The sequence below is a fragment of the Sceloporus occidentalis genome, unplaced genomic scaffold, assembly GCF_023333645.1.
Source record: "Sceloporus occidentalis isolate IW3139 unplaced genomic scaffold, rSceOcc1.0.p SCAF_54, whole genome shotgun sequence".
Lineage (NCBI taxonomy): Eukaryota > Metazoa > Chordata > Lepidosauria > Squamata > Phrynosomatidae > Sceloporus > Sceloporus occidentalis.
The window spans coordinates 3,352,531-3,375,421 of record NW_028317034.1 but is presented as its reverse complement, the minus strand read 5'-3'; the positions used below and the strand labels follow the sequence as shown (position 1 = coordinate 3,375,421).

At 39.2% G+C, this 22,891-nt stretch overlaps 1 protein-coding gene across 2 annotated transcripts; it reads left to right on the top strand.

Moving 5' to 3' along the window:
• Positions 1 to 10,122: 10,122 nt before the first annotated feature.
• LOC149288039 (heat shock factor protein 2-like) lies at positions 10,123 to 21,300 on the top strand. Of its 2 annotated transcripts, XM_089492138.1 has the most exons (13): positions 10,123 to 10,215; positions 11,875 to 11,983; positions 12,090 to 12,217; positions 12,399 to 12,523; positions 13,440 to 13,515; positions 13,840 to 13,901; positions 14,703 to 14,784; positions 16,498 to 16,643; positions 17,501 to 17,755; positions 17,902 to 18,007; positions 18,769 to 18,822; positions 20,120 to 20,204; positions 21,035 to 21,300. In XM_089492138.1, the coding sequence occupies exons 1-13, from the start codon at positions 10,123 to 10,125 to the stop codon at positions 21,298 to 21,300; spliced, it is 1,587 nt and encodes a 528-aa protein (XP_089348264.1). The 2 variants fall into 2 exon arrangements, with proteins under 2 accessions (XP_089348264.1, XP_089348265.1); XM_089492139.1 differs by lacking the exon at positions 18,769 to 18,822.
• The last annotated feature ends 1,591 nt before the right edge of the window (positions 21,301 to 22,891 follow it).

Genomic DNA, 22,891 nt, shown 5'->3' with positions numbered 1-22,891 from the left:
AAGACAAACTGTATTCCATTTGTAATATGTTATGCGTGGACATCTGTTGGAAATGTAAAAGTTGTGCTTCTTTTTTTTCTAAAGTTTTCAAAATGAAACTATAGGTGAAATGTTTGAGGAGTCCAATTAACATACCCACTATTTAGGACAGACACAGGCGCCAAATGAAGAGTTCTTGATAACCATACAAATATTTCCATGTAGTTATGCAAAATGACAGATGGAACACATGAGCGTTTTGGATGCAAATATTATATGTGTAAAAGTGGCTAATGTTGTTTCTCCTCTGCTCTAGACCTCAAATGTTTGAGACCTATCAGCCTGATGACTATGATAACCCCACAGATTCGTCCTCAAGTGACAGCGAGGAGTTGACCAATGAAGATACTTTTCATGACCCTAGCCGTTCCAGTATGAACATATCTGGCCAGTAAGTACTGAGATTTCAAATCAGTCTGTATAAAGTTACGACAACCATCTCTTGTTCAGATCAAGCAACTCAAATAATGAAATGATGAATACAAGATAAATTAAGTTAAACTATTTTTTTTTCTTATGCTACATCTATTGGAGATATTCCAAAAATGTAGTATCCAGCATCCGGCCTCCATATGTTGCTGTAGTCTATGGTAGAGGAAGAATCCTGAAAGTTCTTTACTGATAAAACTTTTAGAGCACAACTTTGCAAATACTCGAGGTGTACTGGAGAAACATGAAAGTCATGACTTTAACCACAACCATGGGCTAAGAAATGTGCATAAACCATTCTGTTACTGGGAAGATGTTGTGAATATTAATTGCTTGCCTAGTGACTCCTAGGAAACAAGGGTGCAATATCGCTGGTAAGACAAAACACATTCAGTAATTTCACCAATGCTATGAGGGAAGAGAAAATATAAATCCTAAACTCGTAAAGTTTTTTGTTTTTTTTCTTCTTCAATTATTATAGACCGCAGGGGACAAATAAACGATTTAAAATCAGCTTGGAAGAACATGATTTTGTAAGTATGCATTTGTCAATAATAAATATTGCAAGTCGAAATGAATGGGTAAACACCTGCCCGCCAGGGATCATAGGAAGCCATGTGATGAAATGTGTTGTGATTTGCTATGTCTGAAATTGGATCACTTCAAATTGGAATTGATATGGATCGTGGATATAAAAACACAAATTATCTGGTGTTTAATGATAAAAATAATAAGAAATGTAATAACACGCCAGAGATAGGGTATCAAATATTTAAAATGACCTTTATGGCCTGTTTTGGGGGTCTTGCTAATACATAGGTAAGAAAGACAACCTGATTTACATTAATTGACACCAATGTAAAAAAGGCAAAATACAACATACAAATCATCATTGCAAGAACAATACTGAGACTAATACACCTTCTGCTTTAAAATATGACAGAGAAGGAAATATACAGCACACGTAAGACATGATCATGAGATGGGAGAGAGGGCACACAAATTAACAGAGCTATGGAGAGTGATCTTTATATCCACAGAGATATATATTCTGCACTAATACAGTATTCTGATAATAACTAGCAGTGATAATAGTATTTAACTCATGCATCCTATTCCATGTACAGGAAACTGATTATAAAATGGAGTACAGCGGATCTGAAGATGCAGATGAACACAAAAACCATTATGGTAATGCCAATTTATTATTGTGTGTGGTTTCAACGACATGTTTAGTATAACGTTCAGTAATATGCAACTTGATTTTCTGATCTTTAAGGAATAAATAACATGAGGGTATATGCTGGTTGGAGAGCTTTTGCCATGTTTGGTGCATTCTTCTGATTTAACACTTATCCTCTTTACAAGGATCTTCAGTTCCTACATTTTTACCTTAATGAGATGATGCCTGATTTTTCTAGCTCTTGAGGAATGTACCTGCAGCTTTAAAAGCCACATTCTTGACATAGTACACTCCATATCCATAATCAGACTACAAAATGCCCTAATTACTGAATTCAGTATATTTTCTCAAAGGGCATGCAAAGAAAAGGCGAAAATCCTGTGCGTCTGCCAAGATGGAACGCATGTTAAAGCATATGCACCGGGAGAATGTGTGCTTGACCAAGAGAGTCCTAGCCTTGGAACAGCAATCCTTTAAGAAACTTTCGGAAATCTCAACAGTACTATCCACCTTAGCCGGTTACGTTATGAACACACAAAACTTTCCAAAACCTTTTCTTTCATCTCTTACTGCAGATGAAAAGAGAGTTCAACCAAAGGAAAGCTAAATTTTGCATCCCCCTTGTAACATTGTCTACCAAAAGAAACAAGTCTTAGTCCAGACTGTCCAAATAATGTTCTTTGTTTAATAATTTCAATATATGTACATGTTTTCTTTAGATTTCCATTATCTCTAAACTTTTAACATTTTAGTGAGTTTGGTTTTATTCAGCAGTTCCATTAAATCTGCATTGAATTCCTAAACAAACGTCTACACTGCATTACATAATTTGGGTGCAAAAGAACATATGCATAAAACGAACTATGTTGGCTTTATCAACATCTAGTAGGGTAACAAAGTAAAAAGGAAACACAATGGATATTTGCATAGTAAAATAAATTGAAATTGTGTACTTTTAAGTTTTTCTATTTTGTATTACAAGGTTTCATGCAGTAGAAACTGAAATGACATCACCTTAGAACGTTGCATCATACAGGAGGCGAGGAACAGAAGTCCAGCTAACACAGTGTGTAGCACGTCTGGCACTCCAGCCTATGCCAAATAGATGTACAGTCCAAAACTTAGTATAAATAATGTACTGTATTTATGGAAATATAATATAAGTCGACCCTATTGGGGAAGAATCAAAACCACTGTTTTTGCATATTTTGTTTGTTCTCACACTCATCCAGTCCAACAATTTCCCTAACACTCTCATTCATCTGTCAATGTCTCCCTGCTTACTTTGGCGACTGCTTCCATGTCCCTGTCTCCTGTTCTGCAGTTCCACTTCTTCTCCTGCCTCTTCTTTTTCTTCAGTCTTCTTTCTTCTGTCTTCATCTGCTTCTCCATGAAATCAGCTCGGTTATCCAGGTACTTAGGCAAAGGGCCAGAGCCTCTCCCTCGATTGGTGGAACTGGGAAGAAGCTTGTCTTGCTGCGCCGTGTGGCCTTTTGTGAAAGTACTCCAAGAGGCCAGGATATTGCAGATTCACTAAGAAAGAGAAGTGTTTCTGCACCTCTCTTTCTGTGCAACTGCATCTGCAATATCATAAGGCAAGGTCTTTTTCTAGATGCCGTTTTCTGAAAAAAAACTTGTCTTATAATCATGCAAATACGGTATTAAAAAAAAACCAAAACACATTTTTGATGATTTACCATCATAATTTGTTGACAAAAATGCTTCAAAAGGTACAGTATATAAATTCTCTTTCTTGAATGCATAGGGTAAATATAACAACCTCTACATCATTATTTAAAATCCTCAGCAGTTCCCCCAAAAGCAAACAGGCTCGCGCCACTAGGTATGAAACGTGTTAGGTGCTATTTTTTTCTTCCTTCTTCAGTCTGCCTTTAGATACTGCCAAGATGAAGAGACCAGCATGCAGTAAATCGTTCCACTTGTGGGAGGGGATCGACTGCTGCCTTATTACAGATGCTAACCATGATAGTTTTGGTGTAAAATGCACCTGGCATGCACCACCTTCCCAAGGATTTGAGAGGAAACCATTATTAACCCCTTCACGACTGACGTACCAGTACCAGCTGTGCTCTTATGGAGGGAAAAAAAAACAGCATGGAATGGACTGAGAAGTCAAAGGAGTTTCCAAGTCAATTGCTGTGAGTTAAGGCTTTACTGCAGTTCAGTTCAAAAGTTGGCTGGTAACTCTGCCCTAGAGGGCAAAATTACCTTTTAAGATATCCACTAACCCCTTGGTATTTTCACTAAGCTGTTAGGTTAGTTATTTGCATGATAGTTGGTTCTGAGAGACTAAAACGCATTCTACGTTTCTACTGCATTTCAGCCCTGCCCCATAAGGACCAGCTGACATCATGTCAGTGATTCTCTCATTAACACAGGTGAGAGGGTTGACGTGGACAAGGCTGGAGATCACTCTGTTATGCTGATTGTGTCAGAATAAGAGACTGGAAGCTTTAATCCCTTAAATCCCCTATGGACGTACCGGTAAATCCATTAAACGGATCTCAAGAAACCCTTATGGACATACCGGTACATCCCTGCTGGTACACAGGAGATCAGGCTGTCCCCGCTGTCAGCAAAATCCAGCATCACTGGCTTTCTGCTTCCCGATCTTCTGTAACGGCTGCTGGTGCGATTGGGCATTTCCTTCTGGCATCATCTGTCTAGACCCTGCTGGGATATCTGATCGCTCCAATGAGGCACTGATCACACACGCTGTGATCTCCATGCAAGACTATGGGGACTTGCATGGAGATCACAGTGTGATTGGTGCAGGGGGAATCGCAGGGAGGAGCGTGAGAAACCATGTTTCTCACTCATCTCACAAGCTTAAAAAACTAAATAAAAAAAATAAAAAAGTGAGCTAAGTGATGTCATTGTAACATCACTGGCATTAATAACATGTTCAAGAGGTCCCTAAGAGGACCTCTAACCATACTGCACTGATAACAGTGCAATTTTTTTTTAAATTAAAAAAAAAAAATTAGAAAAAAAAGAAAAAACCCTTACATCCCATTGCCCTAGCAAAACATCTAAAAGGTATAACCCCTGGCCCCGTTTACAACTCACAAACCCATTAAGCCATAAGTATGAAAAATACTACCCTATAGGGTCTGCGTGGATAGATATGGCCCTCTAGAAAAAAGAAAAAAAAACTAAGGATGTGGGGTATTTCCGTAATCAGAAGAGGCAGCTAAAAATTTTTGGCTGGGTTTCTCTGCCGTAACACATGCCCTGTGCAAAAGATATAAGCAACACAGAAGTGTTGGTGAAAAAAAAGCGCAGGAAATAATTTCTGCAGCAACCTTTGACAGTGATTGGTGCCCAAATACCCCTGATATGATAGTCTGCTTTACAGAAATATTATACTTTTGTGGGTATTTTTGGTTTATTTGTTTAAAATTAGAGTTGCAATCCTAATGTAAAAATTATACGGCTTTGTAAAGAATAATGTACACCTTTATAGTAGGGTAAGTTCCCTTTAAGTGTTGGGAAAGTATGGAAATTCTATATAAATTAGGTATTTCTGAAATCAGGACACCTGAATTGATAAATTTGGAGGGGTTTTTCCATCACTTTACCTAATTTTGCAATGATTCAGAGGGGAAAATAAAGAGTTATTTTTTCTTATAATTTTCACAATTTTTTTTACTACCCTAAATTTTCAGCTAATTATCTATGTGATCAAAAGAAAGCCCTCTCTCCTTGGAAAAAAAAAACAATATATAGTTTATATGGGTACACCATTCGCAGGAAAGGGGAATAATCACTGAACCGACATACAGCAAAATTGCTCCGGGACTTGAGGTACCAAAAACCCCTGGGACTGAAGGGGTTAAAAGGAGGGTGGTGCTTTAAATCATTGTTCTTCCTCTATTTACCATGGTTACTTGCAAGGAAATATGTGCCACAAAGTTTGACAAAGGCTGGTGGTAGAATTAGTAGAATTATTGACCCCACAACATTTGAAAAACATTAACCCCTTAAGGACCAGGCTGTGTTTTACCTTTTGTACCATTGGGACCGAGGCTGTTTCAACACTTTTGCGGTGTTCGTGTTTAGATGTAATTTTCTCCTCACTCATTTAGTGAACCCACACAAATTATATGTTGTTTTTTTCTTTCTTCATATACCATTGTTTTAATCATATTATCTAATTTCCCATAAAAAAAATAATAAAATATGATGAAAAATTAAAAAAAAACACATTTTCTGACTTTTACCCCAAAAATCTTTTACTCATCCAAAAAAGCTAATGAAAAAACTTACTAAATATATTCTACTATTTGTCCTGAGTTTAGAAATACTCAATATTTTTATGGTTTTTTGCTTTTTTCTGCACGTTATGGAGCATTAAGGGTATCTTTGCACCCGGCCAATGCAATTTACCCAATCAAATCATATATTTTTGAAAACTAGACACCCCAAGGTATTTCAAATGCTAGAATTTTAACTCTTTCCATGCACTAATTCTACCACCAGTCTTTGTCAAACTTTGTGGTAGTAATTTATTTTGTGTTTTTTTTATCGCTAAAATTGCTCTTCAGGTATGGATTTACAGCTCCTGGTATACAACACTTTCAAACAACACTCCAATATGTGTTCAGCAACATCTCCCGAGTACAGTCATACCCCCCATGCATGGGTTTGTTGGGTTGTTTGGGAGGTAAAACGCCACATTTAGGAAGTGCACATTTTTTAACTTGGAACTTTTACATCTGGTCATTCTGCCACCATGTCCTAATAGGACCATCTTTGAAGCCGGCTAATTAAATTTACCCCATCATACCATATATTTTTGAAAACTAGACACCCCAAGGTATTTCAAATGCTAGTATTTTAACCCTTTCCACGCATGAGATTCTACCACCAGCCTTTGCCACACTTTGGGGTAGTATTTTTTTGGTATTTTTTTACACAAGTTGTACTTTGGGTATAAATTTATAGCTCCAGGTATACGTCACTATCAAACAACACCCTAATATGTGTTCAACAACATCTCTCGAGTACAGTGATACCACCCATGCATGGGTTTGACTGCTGTTTGGGGTTAAAAGGCCACATTTGGGAAGTGCGCTTTTTTCCCCCATATTTTGGTCAGTCTGTGCCTATGCCCTATCTTTGAGCCCGGCCACTACAATTTACCCCATCAAGCCATATATTTTTGAAAACTAGACACCCCAAGGTACTTAAAATGGTAGTATTTAACCCTTTCCATGCATCAGATTCTACCACCAGCCTTTGCCACACTTTGTGGTAGTATTTTTTTTTTGTTTTTTTTTTCAAATTGTACTTTAGGTATAAATTTATAGCTCCAGGTATACATCACTATCAAACAACACCCCAATGTGTGTTCAGGAACATCTCACGAGTGCAGTCATACCCCACATGTATGGGTTTGTCTGGTGTTTGGGGTTAAAATGCCACATTTTGGAAGTGCGCTTTTTTTTCCCCATTTCGGTCAGTTTGTGCCTATGCCCTATCTTTGAGCCCGGCCACTCCAATTTACCCCATCAAACCATTACTTTTTTTAAATTAGACACCCCTTGGGTATTAGAAATGCTTTTATTTAAATTCTTCCATGTCAGGATTTTTGGGAAGATACAGCGCTAATTTTAGCATTTGCTCATAATAATAAACTTTAATTTTTTATGTATTTTATTCTTTTTGGACTTTTTTTTTACATTTCCTCTGATGCATAATAATTTTTAAATGTTTTTTTTTTTTTTTTTTCCATCTTTTTAAATATTTTACTAATCACATAGTGATTAGAAAGCTGGGCTCCATTGACTTGTATGGTTGAATGCAGTACCTGTATTCAACCTGCAAGTGGAGCCAGAGTTCTCTAGAGGGTCTGAAGACCATCTAGCGAACTTTTTCAACTTTATTATTTTTTTTTCTAACTAACTAGGTTCACTAAAAACGATCACTTTCTTCGCTTAAACGGCGTTACTGTAATGCCTCGATGTCGAGGCATTCAGCAAGGCCGAGATCGGCATCGGGGGCCATGTCTGGCCCCTCCCCGGGGCGTCAACAGCCGCCATACATTGTTTATCGTTTTAAAAGCGTGTCGCTGGAATGCCTCGATCAGGAGGCATCCAGCGACACCAAACACTTACCTCTGGATGGGCTGTGACCGCTCCGGAGAGCGGTCACAGCCGCAGCTGCCGGTGATCTTCGCCGTCAGCAAGATGGCGGCAGCCCAGGAAAAAAAACAATAAAGATGAAAGAGTTCGCTAGATGGTCTCCAGACCCTCTAGAGAACTCTGGCTCCACTTGCAGGTTGAATACAGGTACTGCACTCAACCATGCAAGTCAATGGAGCCCAGCTTTCTAATCACAATGTGATTAGTAAAATATTCAAAAAATAATAATTAAAAAAAAATGTGCTAACATTTAAAAATAATTATGCAGTGATGTCACTAGATGAACCATCCAGTACCAGCAAAATGTGTAAAAAAAAATATAAAAAAAGTATTAAAAAAATAAAATAAAAAAAATAAAGTTTATTATTTTGAGCAAGTGCTAAAATTTCTCAAAAATCTCAACAAAGAGTTAAAATAAAAGCACTTCAAATACCCAAGGGGTGTCTAATATAAAAAAAAATGGCTGATGGGGTAAATTGGAGTGGCAGAGCTCAAAGATAGGGCATAGGTACAGACTGACCAAAATGGAGAAAAAAAAGCGCACTTCCCAAATGTGGCATTTTAAATCTCAAACAACACGACAAACCCATGCATGTCGGGTATCACTGCACTCAGGAGATGTTCCTGAACACATATTGGGGGGTTGTTTGACAGTGACATATACCAGGACCTGTATATCTATACCTAAAGTACAATTTGTGTGAAAACTATTGGTGCATGGAAAGGGTTAAAATAACAGCATTTGGAATACCCTGGGGTGTCTAGTTTTCAAAAATATATGGTTTGACGGGGTTAAATTGAGTTAACCAGATTCAAAGATATTCCAAAGAGGAGATGGAGGCAGAATGACCAAATGACCGCCTGAATTACGCATGCCTCAAAAGTAGCCTTTTACCAGCCAAACAATCTGACAAACCCATGCATGTGGGGTATCGCTGTACTCAGGAGATGTTCTGAACACATATTGGGGGGTTGTGACATATACCAGAACCTGTATATCTATAACTAAAGTACAATTTGTGTGAAAAAAAAAATAAAAAAAATTACTATTACAAAGTTTGACAAAGTGTAGTTGTATAACTGTTGCATGGAAAGGGTTAAAATAACAGCATTTAAAATACCCTGGGGTGTCTAGTTTTTAAAAATATATGGTTTGAATGGGTTAAATTGAGTTAACCGGCTTCAAAGATGTTGCAAAGAGGAGATGGAGGCAGACTGACCAGATTTTTTAAAAAAAGGTTTGGAAATCATAAAACGCTGCTTGTACTTATTGCCCTATTACTTACAAAAAACAGCAAAAAAACATAAAAACATTGGGTATTTCTAAACTCAGGACAAGTAGTAGAATCTATTTAGCTAGTTTTTTTACTTGCTTTTTTAGGTGAGTAAAAGATTTTTCAAATAAGTCATAAAATGTGTTTATTTTCAATTTTTCACCATGTTTTTTTTATAGTAGATAAGATCAAAATAATGGTGTCTGAAGAAAGCCCATCTTGTCCTGAAAAAAACAATATATAACTTATGTGGGTACACTAAATGGTTGAGGAGAAAATTACAGCTGAACACAAGCACCACAAAAGTATTAAAACAGCTTCGGTCCCACAGGGTACAAAAAGAAAAAAACGAGCCGGTCCTTAAGGGGTTAATGCCAACGATTCTGGCACTATGGCCCATGCCAAAAATGAAATTGCAGAGAGAGGACATAAAAGCAAGTAACTAACACTATGCTTGCGGCTGACATCCCCCAGAAATTATTTGAAATTGGGCATGCAAACTGTCACCATTGTGTCCCCAGCTGCTAGTAACACCATCCAGCGGCACCTTACAGCGTATTACCGCATTATATTTTAAACGGCAGTGAGATACGCAATGCTCGTTCCCCCTGACAAATGGTTAACCACGCAACCCCTGTTTAAGGCTTTATATCATGTGGTCTGAGACTCCCACGAGGAGAACACAGCGCAGCAGACCACTGTTGGCACACGACAACAAGTCCCCCAACAGTATCTGACTGGCTGGATACAAACGAGCATCTTCCAATAACGACCCCCGGTAGGCGTGCCCTTTGCTCCCCACCTGTCTCTCCACGTGAGGTCATCCCGATTATGTAAGTCAGAAACCAAGCCTTCGGACTCTTTGCCGGCTTTTGGCCAATGAGCTCAGCTTGCGTCACTGGAAGGCGGTAATACACAGCCGCCGAGTCTGTTAGTGACTTCTAAGTGTGCGCATGCGTGGGCACTTTTCTATTCCACCTTGTGTGTGTTTTCGGGGGTTGGTCCTGTTGTTCACCGGAGCTCGATAACGATGAAACAGAACTCTAACGTGCCGGCCTTCCTGAGCAAGCTGTGGACCTTAGTGGAGGACACGGACACCAACGAATTCATCACTTGGAGCCAGGTAGTGGTGGGGGGCGGGATGCCTGCGAGTCTTGCAGGGCACACGCATGCTGAGGCTACCATCTAGTGCCAGTGGGAGATAGGCCCAGGCCCTGCCCTTTAGGTGTGTGGCAGCTTGTTCTCCTCGCTGGCCATGTCCCATCATCATTATCTTCTGTATTTGTCACATTATGCGTGCCAGGGCTCGTTGCTGGGCACCGTGCGGGCCCACCAGGTCTCCTCAACTCCTGAGGCGCTGCAGTTTGGTGTATATGTGTATATATATATATATATATATATATATATATATAAAAACCCTTTTATGGTTTCTTTACACAGACTTCATTGTGTGTTAGTACACATGATATAGTGTGCTATTGGCACCATCGGTTCATTAGATTCGCATTGTGATCCCTGGCTATCCATTTTCAGTTTGCTGGTATTCGTTCTCACGTGCATTTGTTTGACAGGGTGTTGGTCTGTCATATTTTGGTTTTGTAACCTGTGATTTCTTCTGTGATCGGTTTGGAGTAAAGGCAAGCATCCTACGAGACTTTCACCGTCATTTGTTGTTATACATGTAATCCATTATAACTGTATATGAGAATGAAAAATGTTCATAAAATGTGGTGGCTTTCATATATTTGCAAAAGAAACATGGGACTTGTGTCAAATTAGTGCGTCGTAAATATTGTTTCCCAATGTCGTAGTCATTACACCGGGTATATCAACACAATACAGATCATTTTAAAGAGGTGGAGGCATCAGTTACTGGGCAGAGATTGAGTTTCTTTTACTTAGTTTTGTCTGTCCTATGTAAGAAGCTTTTTTTATGAAAGCATGCCGCGTCAAGCATCAGAAAAACCTTCTTAACTTGCACCAAAGAAACATGGCTACAGCCGTATTGTGATCGCTTTTTCCGAGGAAGAGACTGTGGTCCCTAAAGCTTATGGGACTTTACAGTTTTTTGGGGTTTTTTTCTGTGTTAACCCTCTAAAAGATATCAACGTTGGCTAAAGACCTTAGCTGTTAAAAACTGTTGGCAGGGCGGCACTAAAGATGCTCTTTCGCCAAACCTGAACTGAGCTCTTAAGCGAATATGTCGAAGCAGACATGTAATTTTGGTTTTTCCTTTGAAAATTATATCATTTGTATCCAAGTGATCTCCTCCCGCTAGAAGGTCTAAATTGGCCTTGCGTAATTTTTTTTTTTTTTTTATACTAATTCAAAAATTTCCTACACATCCAGCTGAGCTCTTCTTGCGGTAGAAGATCACTTGGGTTTGCTCAGTGACATCAAGGAGGTAAACCGTTCATCTCTGTTGCAAACACCTTCTTCAATGTGTAGAACCCAAGTTTTTAAGCAGCTATAATGCTTTTAATAGTACGTTCCTCAATGTTTTATCAGAATTCAGCACAGCCCCTCGATAAGACTGCACCGCTGTCTCTCGTACGTGATGTTTACGTGAGTTGAGTGGTTCCCTGGTATCGTAATAATGATGCTGGCTTCTATCTCGTCCATACGCTCATGGGTTAGTCGTGTTCGTGTCCTTCGGATGGGCTGAGCTTTTGATCGTAAAACTAAATCTTGCTTGAGTGAAACCTCCTGAAAGAAATAGTATTTTTTTTTATTTTTTATTTGGAATGGGCTATATATATACATGTGTTTGTCTTTGTTTCAGAATGGGCAGAGTTTTCTGGTTCTGGATGAGCAACGGTTTGCCAAAGAGATACTACCCAAGTACTTCAAGCACAACAACATGGCCAGTTTTGTAAGGCAGCTAAACATGTGTATGTCTTTCAGATTACCAATATTCTGGGTTTTTTTTTGTTTTTTTTTTCATGTATTATAATGTGAATATTATGTTTAATACTTTAACCCTATCTGTCTTCCTAGATGGTTTCCGTAAAGTTGTGCATGTAGACTCTGGGATTGTGAAGCAGGAGAGGGATGGACCAGTTGAGTTTCAGCATCCATTCTTTGTTCAAGGACAAGATGAGTTGTTGGAGAACATAAAAAGAAAGGTTAGCATTGTTTATGAAACCGTCGCCTCTATTCCTTGCATGCCACATGCTCCTAGTCTAGAAATGTTTAGTGATAAAAAAAAACCCTAAAACTTAACAAAGTGTGCTTAACAAAGTTCCACTAAAAAAAACGAGGGATATTCACTTACTTACATCTGATATTCTTGTTGATCGTTACTAGGTTTCATCTACAAGACCCGAAGAAACAAAAGTGAGACAGGAAGATATAACAAAAATTTTAAGCAGTGCTGCTAAAGTACAAATCAAGCAGGACACAATTGATTCAAGGCTTTTTACCTTGAAAAGGTAGTACCATGTGTGTGTATATATACATATGTGTGTATATATACGTATACGTATATGTTTATATGTGTGTCATGAAAATATAAATGAAGCCATTGGAATTACCAGCATTTATGAATAAATGTCTTATGGTAATTGTGGTCTTGGTTACAGATTGCATTTGTTCATTAATGTTTTAGCTAATTAATGCAAACTTTTTTTTTTTCTTTCCACTATATAAATAATATAAAAATAACACAACTGGGGTTATTTATGTAGTATAGTTCAGGTACTTTGGTTTAAAAAGTGCTTTTGCAATCATATCAACTTGTAGAATGATCCTTAGCACGAACATTGGTTGTTGTGGCAATAATGCCAGGTTTCAAACGTTGAACCAAAATCGATATTAATAAACAAACCCAAATGTGTTAAAACTCAAATCTTTAGCGTTTATTGATGTCAGTCTGTTGTATTACACGCAAAGGGCGCTTATGTCTTATTCCTCTTTTTGAAGATCAATAAAGCAAATAATTGTTGGAGATTTGAAGAGTTGTGGCTTTTATTCCACTGTTTATTATGAAGAGCCACAATTTGTAAGTTTCTTCATGAAAAGGGACAAGCTGACCCTGTGTTAATGCACAATTCTGTTGGGGAAGAGACTTGAACAAATCTTGCGCATTTACTACACGTTATACGGGGCCAGCTAAGCTCTTCCTGTAGGACTAACCTTCATAAGGCTCCGACTCACAACCCCCTGAGTGAGTGTGTGCAAACCCTTGTGGATGGGTTCGGGTGCTGCACACATGCTGCTTTGGCAAGTTGTAACATTACAGAAATGCACCTTTCTCCATACCATGTAATAAATCACTTACCATGTATGTGTGATATGTTTCTTATACTATGATTTAGTGTAATTTCTCCTCCTCTTTCTCTCTCTCAGGGAGAATGAGGCATTGTGGAGGGAAATTTCTGAACTCCGGACCAAACATAACCATCAGCAACAGGTTATAAGAAAGGTCAGTGGTGTTTCCCTTAAAAAGGGTACTTGAAATGTATTTACCCTGTTCCCATGACATGATATTTAGCCATATTTAACAAACAAGTACATATTACCAATATCTCTTGGGGAAAAAATTGAAAAGCTCTGAGAATATTCAAATAATATAAATGACTGTAAAAGCCATTTCCCCAGCTGTCACATTTTTACTTATTCTGTTGAAATGGTTGTTTATACTATTATGCTGTAACTAATAGGTCTGGTTAAGAAAAAGAAAGGGGGGAAAAAAAAAAGCGAACATGCCTTGATGAATTCATTTTAAATTGTTTTTATATCTCCGCAGATTGTACAATTCATTGTGACCTTGGTCCAGAATAACAGATTAGTGAGTCTAAAGAGAAAACAGTAAGTATTTATATATAAAACACTAACATGATTGATAACTTATTAATAACATTGTTCCTCACTGTTCTAGAAACATAGAGGGTGTCGGCCGATTCGGCCCATCTAGTCTTCTCGATTTCTGAATACTTTCCTTAGTCCCTGGCCTTTTCTTATATCTAGGATAGCCTTATGCTTATCCCATGCGTGCTTAAGCTCTTTCACTGTATTAACCGCTACCGCTTTGGTAGAAGGCTATTTCATGCATCCAGTACCCTCTCAGTTATGTAATATTTTCCTGATACTTATTTTAAACCTTTGCCTTAGACTGTCCTCTCGTCCTAACGTTTCTATGGTTTTATACCACTCCAATGTGAGCAGGTGCTTAGCCACGGAAACCCATTTGGTGAAGCTCACGACGCACAGCGCTTTTGCTGATTTGTGCACGGTCTACCGTTTGGTGGCTGAGCTGTTATTACTCTTAGATGCATTCACCTTACAAAAATAGAAATTAAGGTGGACAAGGCAAAAAGTAGCATTGTATGACAGAGCTACGTGTAAAGATACTCTTCAGTATGTCCACCAATGTAGATGATATTCCCATGTGATTACATTTTTTTTTAGCAATGGGTGCAGCTGAAACACTTAAACGTAATAATTGAGAGGTTGTCTGCATATTTTTTGGTCATATAGTGTAGGAGGTGTCTGCTTTAAGTGAGACACAATAATTCAATGCTCTTCTTACATGACAAATGCTTACTTCAGTAATAGGAACACTGAATTGTTCCAATCCATTTATATATATATTTTTTTTATTTTATCTAGGCCACTGCTACTCAACACCAACGGTTCTCCAAAAGCCACACATTTGCATTCAATTGTAAAAGAATCAAGAGAGGACAAACACGTAAGTTGGTCATCATAAATTGTGTGTGTAGTTTAGATTTATGTACAATGAACTGAATAAAATCACACCTTAGAATTCTTCTTAAATTATATCTAAACCCTAAATTGATGGACCTACTCTTTCATCATAATCCTATCAGATGTGATACATTTTTGGCTCTTAATAACTGTTAGACAAGCCCTTGTGGAAGGTATGAAATAGGACGTGTCCTAGTTTAGATATCTTGCATATTGGGTTCTAATAGATTAGAAAAGCAAAATTGCCCTGGGTTTGGCAGGGGAGCCCCAATGCCAGCACTGCTGTCCCCCCACCTACGCCTGGAAGGGTTTACTGCGCTCCCTCGGTGTGCATGCTAGTATGGGTATGAAAGTATGTTACTGTCAGGAAACTGGGTCCTACGGACGACTGTAATGACCCAGCGCGCCCAAAGATGGAGTTCAGTATGCAGTAGCGGAGTCTCAGGACAGAGCCTGGTGCGGGACGACTGCACTCACACGGGTGATGAGCATCTAGGGTTGTGCAGCCACACACCAGCGCCCAGATATAGCAGCGGATGTAGTCCAGACGAAGTTAAATCCTGCAGGCTCCCTGGAACAGGCATGAGACATTACACAAGACTCATGTGCAGGATGCTGCAGGCTGGGAGTGTGGAAGCTAAGCAGAGGTTATAGAAGAAACATAACAAGCAAGGGATAGGGAGACCAGGCACAAAACATAATAGGCAAGATATATGATACAGGGCACTACATGGAACAAGACATGAACAGGACAGGACACCCCTCTACCGGGGATAAGGGACAGACTGATACATAAAAATACAGAAACTAGCCTAGGACTGTTTGATAACTATTGGAGATTCCGTCACATCTTATGGCCATAGTATGCTTAGCCCACCACTACGCCAAAGTACTCAAATGACGGTGGGTCCTAATGCTAATCCCTGCTGACAGAGGTACGAAACAAACTAAACATGTAAACCAAACACATAGCACTGAGACATACCTTTACACTGCAGACTGAGACAAACAGAACACACAGGTGGGGCACACCTTATAAAGGATACAAAGGAAAAGCAAAGAGCTGAAGCAGAAGCAAGGAATGGGAGATCAGAACAGTGCAAAAGGAAATCCAGGAATGGATTCAAGCAAAACAGGGAAACCGAAACAAGAGTGAGATATGCAGCTCCGCTGCCTGGGTAGGATCATGACAGTTACTGTGTGTTATGTATGTGAATTTCTAGTTGTGTGTAAGTATTTTTGTTATTATATGTGTAAATTGTTGAGAAAAAAATGCCCAAACTTGTAAACCCCTGGCTCTGGGTAATAGTTTGGAAAGAAAATATTGTTTTAATACACTCCAAACCAAGGAACTCGCCATTAGACAGATATTTTCTGCAAATGGAGGATTTAATATGTAACAGAAATATGGAATTTGGCAACGGATAAAAATCATTCAGCCCATCTAGTTTGCCCATTTTTCTTGATTTAATGACTCGAACCTTAAGGAAAAATGGGCAGATTGGATGGGCCAAATGGTTTGTATTTGCTATGAAATTCTTTGTTTCTATATTTAATTTGCCAAATCGAAGTGGAAGGGTAATAGACGAAATAACCAGGTAACATGTGACATTGTGTAATGTTTGTGACATGCGAAATTTAATACTTAGTAACAATTCCACCTTTTTATCTGTTTTGTATTTCAATTTTTCTTTAGGTTCCACTTAGAAAAGAAGGGCTGAAAAGGGGAGATGTTTCTGAGGATATAGTTATCTATGACATCACTGACAATATGGAGGAAGTGGAAACACGAATTCCAGCCACTCCAGAAACATCTGATGACAGCACCTCTGACACATTAAAGTTAGTAACATCATTGCAATAACTTTTATACCAGCAAGGTAAAATAAAAACTTACAACAAAAATATCTGTCCCAAAAGGGCTAAATAGAAACCTTATTGGTGGATAAGACAGTTGCAAACTTTTACTGTTAAATCTTTTAGAATAACTAATTTATTGAAACAACTTGTGCTTTCTGTTGGTAATCAGTGTAATTGTCCTATGTGTATTTAGTTTAACCCCTTAACGACCAATGACGTGCCAGGCATGTCATGGGGTTAGACAAGCTTAGAAAGCAATCAACGATCATTTTCTTTGCTCAAGCAATGTTGCTGCAATTCCTCATCGAGCCATTCAGCAACACTCACAAAAAAAAAATGCGGGGTCTTGTGCTCTATTAAAAGATACATATGTTTGAATTTGGGGTCAAGGCCCAAAAGTTTCTAATCTCATAGGGGTCAGTGGGATCCTAAAAACGTAACCTTTAATTGCCTTATTTGTCTCAAATGCACCAATATAAGGTTAGGTAAGGTTTTTTTTTTTTTTTTTTAAGTAAAAAGTTGTCGGCATCCTTAAAATAAATTGAGTCCTAGTTACGATAACCTTTAGCCAGCAAGGTAAACCGACCTCTACTAAATCTAATCGCCCATATTGAACTTAACGTTCTATCCAAGTAGGCTAGGGGACCTCGCGATTTAAAGACACATCACATATTGGATCAAAGTAAGGAGTTAAACACTATTACATGGGAGGTTGGTTTCTGTCACCCAGTAAGAAACAAATATGTTGGTTGCCAGGTTTAGTGATTGTTTGGGGGGGGGGGAGTGGGTTGGAATTAAACATGAAAAAACGAATATCTCATCTCTTTTCCATTTACTAGTGATGGGCCTACCCCTGAAGTTGTGATAGTGGAGGATGACAGTGAGAATGAAGATGCTCCAGTTGTGCAAGATAAATATGCAAAGGTCATAGGTCCCCTGAGCCCTGTTGGTGAGGATATTTCCAGCCCCCTAATGTCCAGTGCTGTGCAGCTAAACAGTCAGTCCTCTCTATCATCAGAAGACCCAGTCACTATGATGGACACAATACTCAATGAAAGTGGAGTCATTTCTCAGAACCTTAATCTTCTTGGAAAGTAAGCTTTATGATCACCCTTTGTGTGATCTGCTTTTGATTATTAGGTGAAGTATTTAGTCTAATAAGAAACGTGATTTGCTGTTTTCAGGGTATTATATGCCGTGTTTCCCTTGTGTCTTACTTTACTTATCTATTTCCTTCTAGAGTTGAATTGCTGGATTATTTAGACAGCATCGATTGCACCTTAGAGGATTTCAAAGCTTTACTATCTGGGCGTCAGTTCAGCATAGATCGGGATCTGCTGGTAGATGTATGTATAAAGCTATATATCCTTTTGTTGCTAGTAAAGCACTTCACAAATCCTGCATATCAACAGTTCAGTTTTTTCAAAATAAAATTGTCATGGTGATTACAGATTAAAACACACTTTATACTCCCCCTGAACTCTGTTTCTAAATCGGGAATTAATTCAGAATTGGATTGAAGGACATGAATGGGGTAGAGCCTGCCTGGAATATATGATGGAAGTAGAATTTTAATTGCACTCTTTAATCTGTGATTCATAATGCTTATTTAAAATCCCTGAGCATTTGACCAAGGAAAAAGGAAATTAAAAGTGGCAGTGGTATGACGTGTTTTTCCAATATAATTATTTTTTATTGGTTTTATATAGCGCCATCGTATTCTGTAGTGCTGTACAACGGGGGGTAGGCAGGACATAACAAGTATTATGTAACTTAACAATCGAGCTTACATATCAAAATCAATTTCTCCTGTAAGGCCTTTCTATTGGCTATTTGTGGCTACAGCGGATGTCCAGTCACTTGGATATCAGAAGGTTTCTGATATGAGACGTTCCTTCATGCAGAACAACTGGAAACTCAAACTATTTGGAAAGGTGTAGTCCGCTCGCAGCTTTATTTAAGAATTTCTAGCATAAAGCTCCACGCTCAGCGGATTTTTTGTGGATTCATACGAGCGACTCAATACCTGGCGTCATGTCAACCTTACGCAGAATAACCCCTGCAAATCTGCCATTCGCTTACAATTCTCACATCTTTCCTTTTCCAGATTTTCAGCAATAATGTCCAAATGAGTTCTACTGACTTTCTTAATGGTCCAAAGGTATGACTCTCTAAACGGGTACAGCCTCTGTCACTTTTATCTGGTGCAGTCAGATACTGGATTTTTACCAAAATTCAACTATACAACGGCACAGAAGTAGACGAGCTAAAATGTCCATTTCAACATCATTTAAAGATCACCTCAAAGCAAAACTCAGTTGGAAGTTTGCTTCCCCTGTAGCTTTAGATGGCCCTCCCTATGGCTGTAAGCGCGGTGTTTCTCTCTATAAGGTGTTGCTAGCCGGTGACTGGCTGTTAAGCGGCTCTTTTTTTTTATGTGTCTCATACTTATATATTTGGAATTGCAGGCTGGAAGACAGGCCTCCATTGCTCTTCTCTGTCCAAAACAGGCTTCCCTTAATTTGTCAAGAAAATAATGACACAGATATTGTACGTATATCGCTTGACACAGAGAGGCAGATATCAGGCTTTGGCATGGGCATGAAAAAGTCTCCTGAATGCTTTTAGAGCAGTTTTAAACACACTACAGATAATTTTGCCTTTCTGACAGGCGCTGCAAAATGTGCTGGTGCTCTTTAATTGTAATTTTAATATTGGTCTTCCATTGTCGTAGGTTTTTGAGGCGGGTTCTTACATTTTAGCGCTTCCAGTCGTCTGCTAGCCCACCAGGTCCCCCTAGACCACGTTATGATCCTTTTTTTCACCACAGCTTCCTCCAAGGTCAATTGCATTCTTCTAAAAGTTATCCCCTCCAAAAAAAAAATGTTTATTTTATAATGTTTAATATAGCTGGGCAAGGCTTTTCTCTGAGCCAGCTCCGCTGGGCTATCTCAGCTTGTTTTTAGCTTTTGTCAGTTTGTAGGTTCGAGGCTCAGTGACTATGCCCACGATCTAGCTTGGCTTGTGCTGCACAGCTGGCTGGCTCTCACACATGTCATGTATGTTTAAGTTCATATTTAATTATTATTTATATGTTTAAGTACATAACCTTTGTATATTGTTGAATGAAGGAGCTGCCTTCTAGTCTGCAAAAAAAAAAAAAAAAAAAAAAAAGCTTTTCCAATTTTGTGTTTCCCTCGTTCATGTGATCTAAGACGCATCTTGTCTTCTTTGTACACAAAGGATCTTTTTGTTGTTGAAAAGGCATATGCATGTTTTAGGCATATTTTCTGTTAACCTTGCATGTGTTATAATTTGGTTTACTTTCAAACTCTGTACACACAAAACAGGAAAAATACATTATGTTCCTCTATATAGAATTTGTACATTGTATGTATTCATCTTTGCTTTTTAAATGAATGGCTGGCTTTTTTTTTTTTTTTTTTTTTGTTTTCTAGCTGGAAACTAAAGGCATTGAGTCTCTGAAAAGCAGCGGAGTCCTTTCTGAACCAGAGAGCTGCAACGGGGACAGCCAGAAATCCGGTTAGTGAGGATATGGTTGCATCGTTCATACAATTAGTTTTGTCCCAGATAAGCTACAGGTATAGGTATAGGGAAAAGGTGGTGCTTCCAAAGTAGCTGTGCTAACCGCACATGTACCTTTCACATGAAACCCTTTATTTTGGTTTGAGTAATGCCTACATGTTACAGCAATCCTGTCAACCCCAGTTTTTTTTTATGCTGGTTGGATAAAAGCATTTTACTGGATTCACACTTTTTTCTGGGTGTTAGTGAATGAGACTTGCTTGCTTCTCCCAGAGCAGAGAATACATACATACATATATACATACATACATACATACATACGGAGAATTGCATACATGTCCTGAAGCACTCCCAGAAGTCTCATAAAAAGAAAAAATAAATAAAATGCGTTGGAGCCCCCACACGATATACTCTAGTATAGGGCCTTCTTTTACATGATAGAAATACAAAAACATAATTAGCGATAAATTAAAGAACCATACTCCAATAGAAAAAAAAGTGACGCAGCTGAGAAAAATGACCCAATTTAAGTTAAGTGACATCCCCCTCCTAATTACTCATACCCCACAAACATCTTTTTTATGCTCCAGAGGGCCACATCCATGTTACATGGTAACATGCTATTTTTCTCTGTCTCCTCCTCCTGATCTGTTGCTGACTGCAAAAATTGCATTCAGCCAGCAGGGGGAACAATGTGGGAGAGCCCAGCAACCAAGTCAGGGCATACATGTATGTTCTTATGGGCTTCTTCCCACAGGCTTTAAGGGGATTGAAAGGGTTAAGTAAAAGCATCAGTGTTAATCTATTCTTGTGACATTATGTTGCAGAACAACAACTTGTGCAGTACACCACTTTCCCACTTCTGGCTCTTCTGGATGGGGATTCAGGAGGAATCTCTGGACAAGCACAGACAAACAAGTCACTTGAAATGGACCAGCTTCTGGACTCCAGCTTGGATTCCGAACCAACACAGAGTAAACTGGTGCGCCTGGAACCACTGACGGAGGCAGAGGCCCACGAGGCCACTCTATTCTATTTATGTGAACTGGTCCCAACGCCACTTGACAGCGATATGCCACTCCTGGACAATTAAAGTCTGGGGCAGTAACTGTATATATTCATCAAAATGATGAACTATTTATTGACAGTATCATTTTGGTACTCTGGAGTTTGTCTTTTTGGTTTTGTAATTTTAGACAGTGCAAAAAAAAAAAACCTTGCATAGTTTTAGCGAAATAACACTCTTTAGTAGACGGGGAGTGAAGCTCGGATGAAAGTTTTTTGCATTTGATAGCGTTTATATGGCTGTCCTATACTGTAAACAGAAATCCTCTCAATCACCAGGAAGGACTACATCCAAAGCAGCTGTCACTTTAGACATGCTGGTAGCATTTCGAGAGTCTTGCCTACATCCAAGTCAATCATCCGCTGGAATTATATCCAACAGGAGGAGCACGTGAGGAGCGTAAGTACCTGTTTATAGTGTGATTCGAGGGACCAACAACTATTATTGTCCACTGACGCACTGTTTATAAGTTGTATGTTACTTTTTGTTTTAAACACAAAGCAGTACCTGCTTGAGGTGAGTTATTACAGGAAGCAGTTTTACTTTTATTAAACAAGATCTGCTCAGTGTCCTTTCTTAGAGTATTTATTGGGCATATCTGGATTAGACATTGAAATCATTAGAAGAGTCCTGGTGGAATGGATTAGAAAACCGTAGTTAATTTGGTGTACCCTACAGGAAAGGGGAGTAAAGCAGGGCTCGACAAATTTGTTGTGAATCTAGGCGCCAGCTAAAAAAGTTAGGAGCCAGGATTTCTTTTAAAACTAACAGTTGGTCAGGAGTGATCTGATAATCAGCCCACTTACTAAACTCACAGCATTTGACCTGGAAGCACCCTGGACTTTCAGTGCTGGGGTTTTTTTTAACCCTTTCAATGCTGATGTTCCATTGTAGCACAGCATTGACTGATTTAGTCCCAAGCTTGTGGGGAAAAATGTTAATCCCTGCAAAGCCACGAATGTGTCGTACACAATTGTGGCATTGAAGGGGTTAACGCTGCACTGTCGCTCATGGGGGGATCGGGCAGCAGGGGAGGGTCGAGGCTGTTCTCCACACTTGTGGAGACCGAAGAACCCTCTCCCCCTGTCCCTGAAGCTGCCTCTGGCAGCTGGGACACAATTGCTGGTCTATAGACCAGCCATTGCAGGGGGGAGTCTCTGATGACTGCTGTAGGCTTCAATGCCTACAGGAATCAAAGGGCTTGTGGGGGCTCATTTTTGCTGTTGCTGGTCTGCCTGGGCTTCCAGGCAGACCACCAGCAGCAGAGCCCCGTACAAAACGGGAATTAACCCCTAAAATGCCATGATTGCGGCATTGAAGGTGTTAACGCTGCACTGTCGCTCTCATGGAGCGATCAGGCAGCTGGGGGGTGTTGGGTCAGGTCCCCATACTTGTGTGGGGAACCAATCAACACACAACCCCCTTCCCTGAAGCTGCCTGTGGCAGCTGAAAACACGATTGCTGGTTTTCCTGCAACCGTGTTTTCAGCCTACAGGATCACTCCGTGGGAGTTATCTCAGGCCCGGGGGCGTGCTCGGAATGGCTGTGCTGGTCTACCCAATTTTTTGTGAATGTAAGAGGCTGACAAACACCTAGACGCCAGGACAAAATTCTGTCG

What these genes read in the sequence shown, in the direction of transcription:
- LOC149288039 (XM_089492138.1), top strand. Translation starts at nt 10,123, where the DNA reads ATGAAACAGAACTCTAACGTGCCGGCCTTCCTGAGCAAGCTGTGGACC. An exon ending in AATTCATCACTTGGAGCCAG is followed by an intron (nt 10,216 to 11,874) that starts GTAGTGGTGGGG and finishes TCTTTGTTTCAG; the next exon opens with AATGGGCAGAGTTTTCTGGT. An exon ending in ATCGGGATCTGCTGGTAGAT is followed by an intron (nt 18,008 to 18,768) that starts GTATGTATAAAG and finishes TTCCTTTTCCAG; the next exon opens with ATTTTCAGCAATAATGTCCA.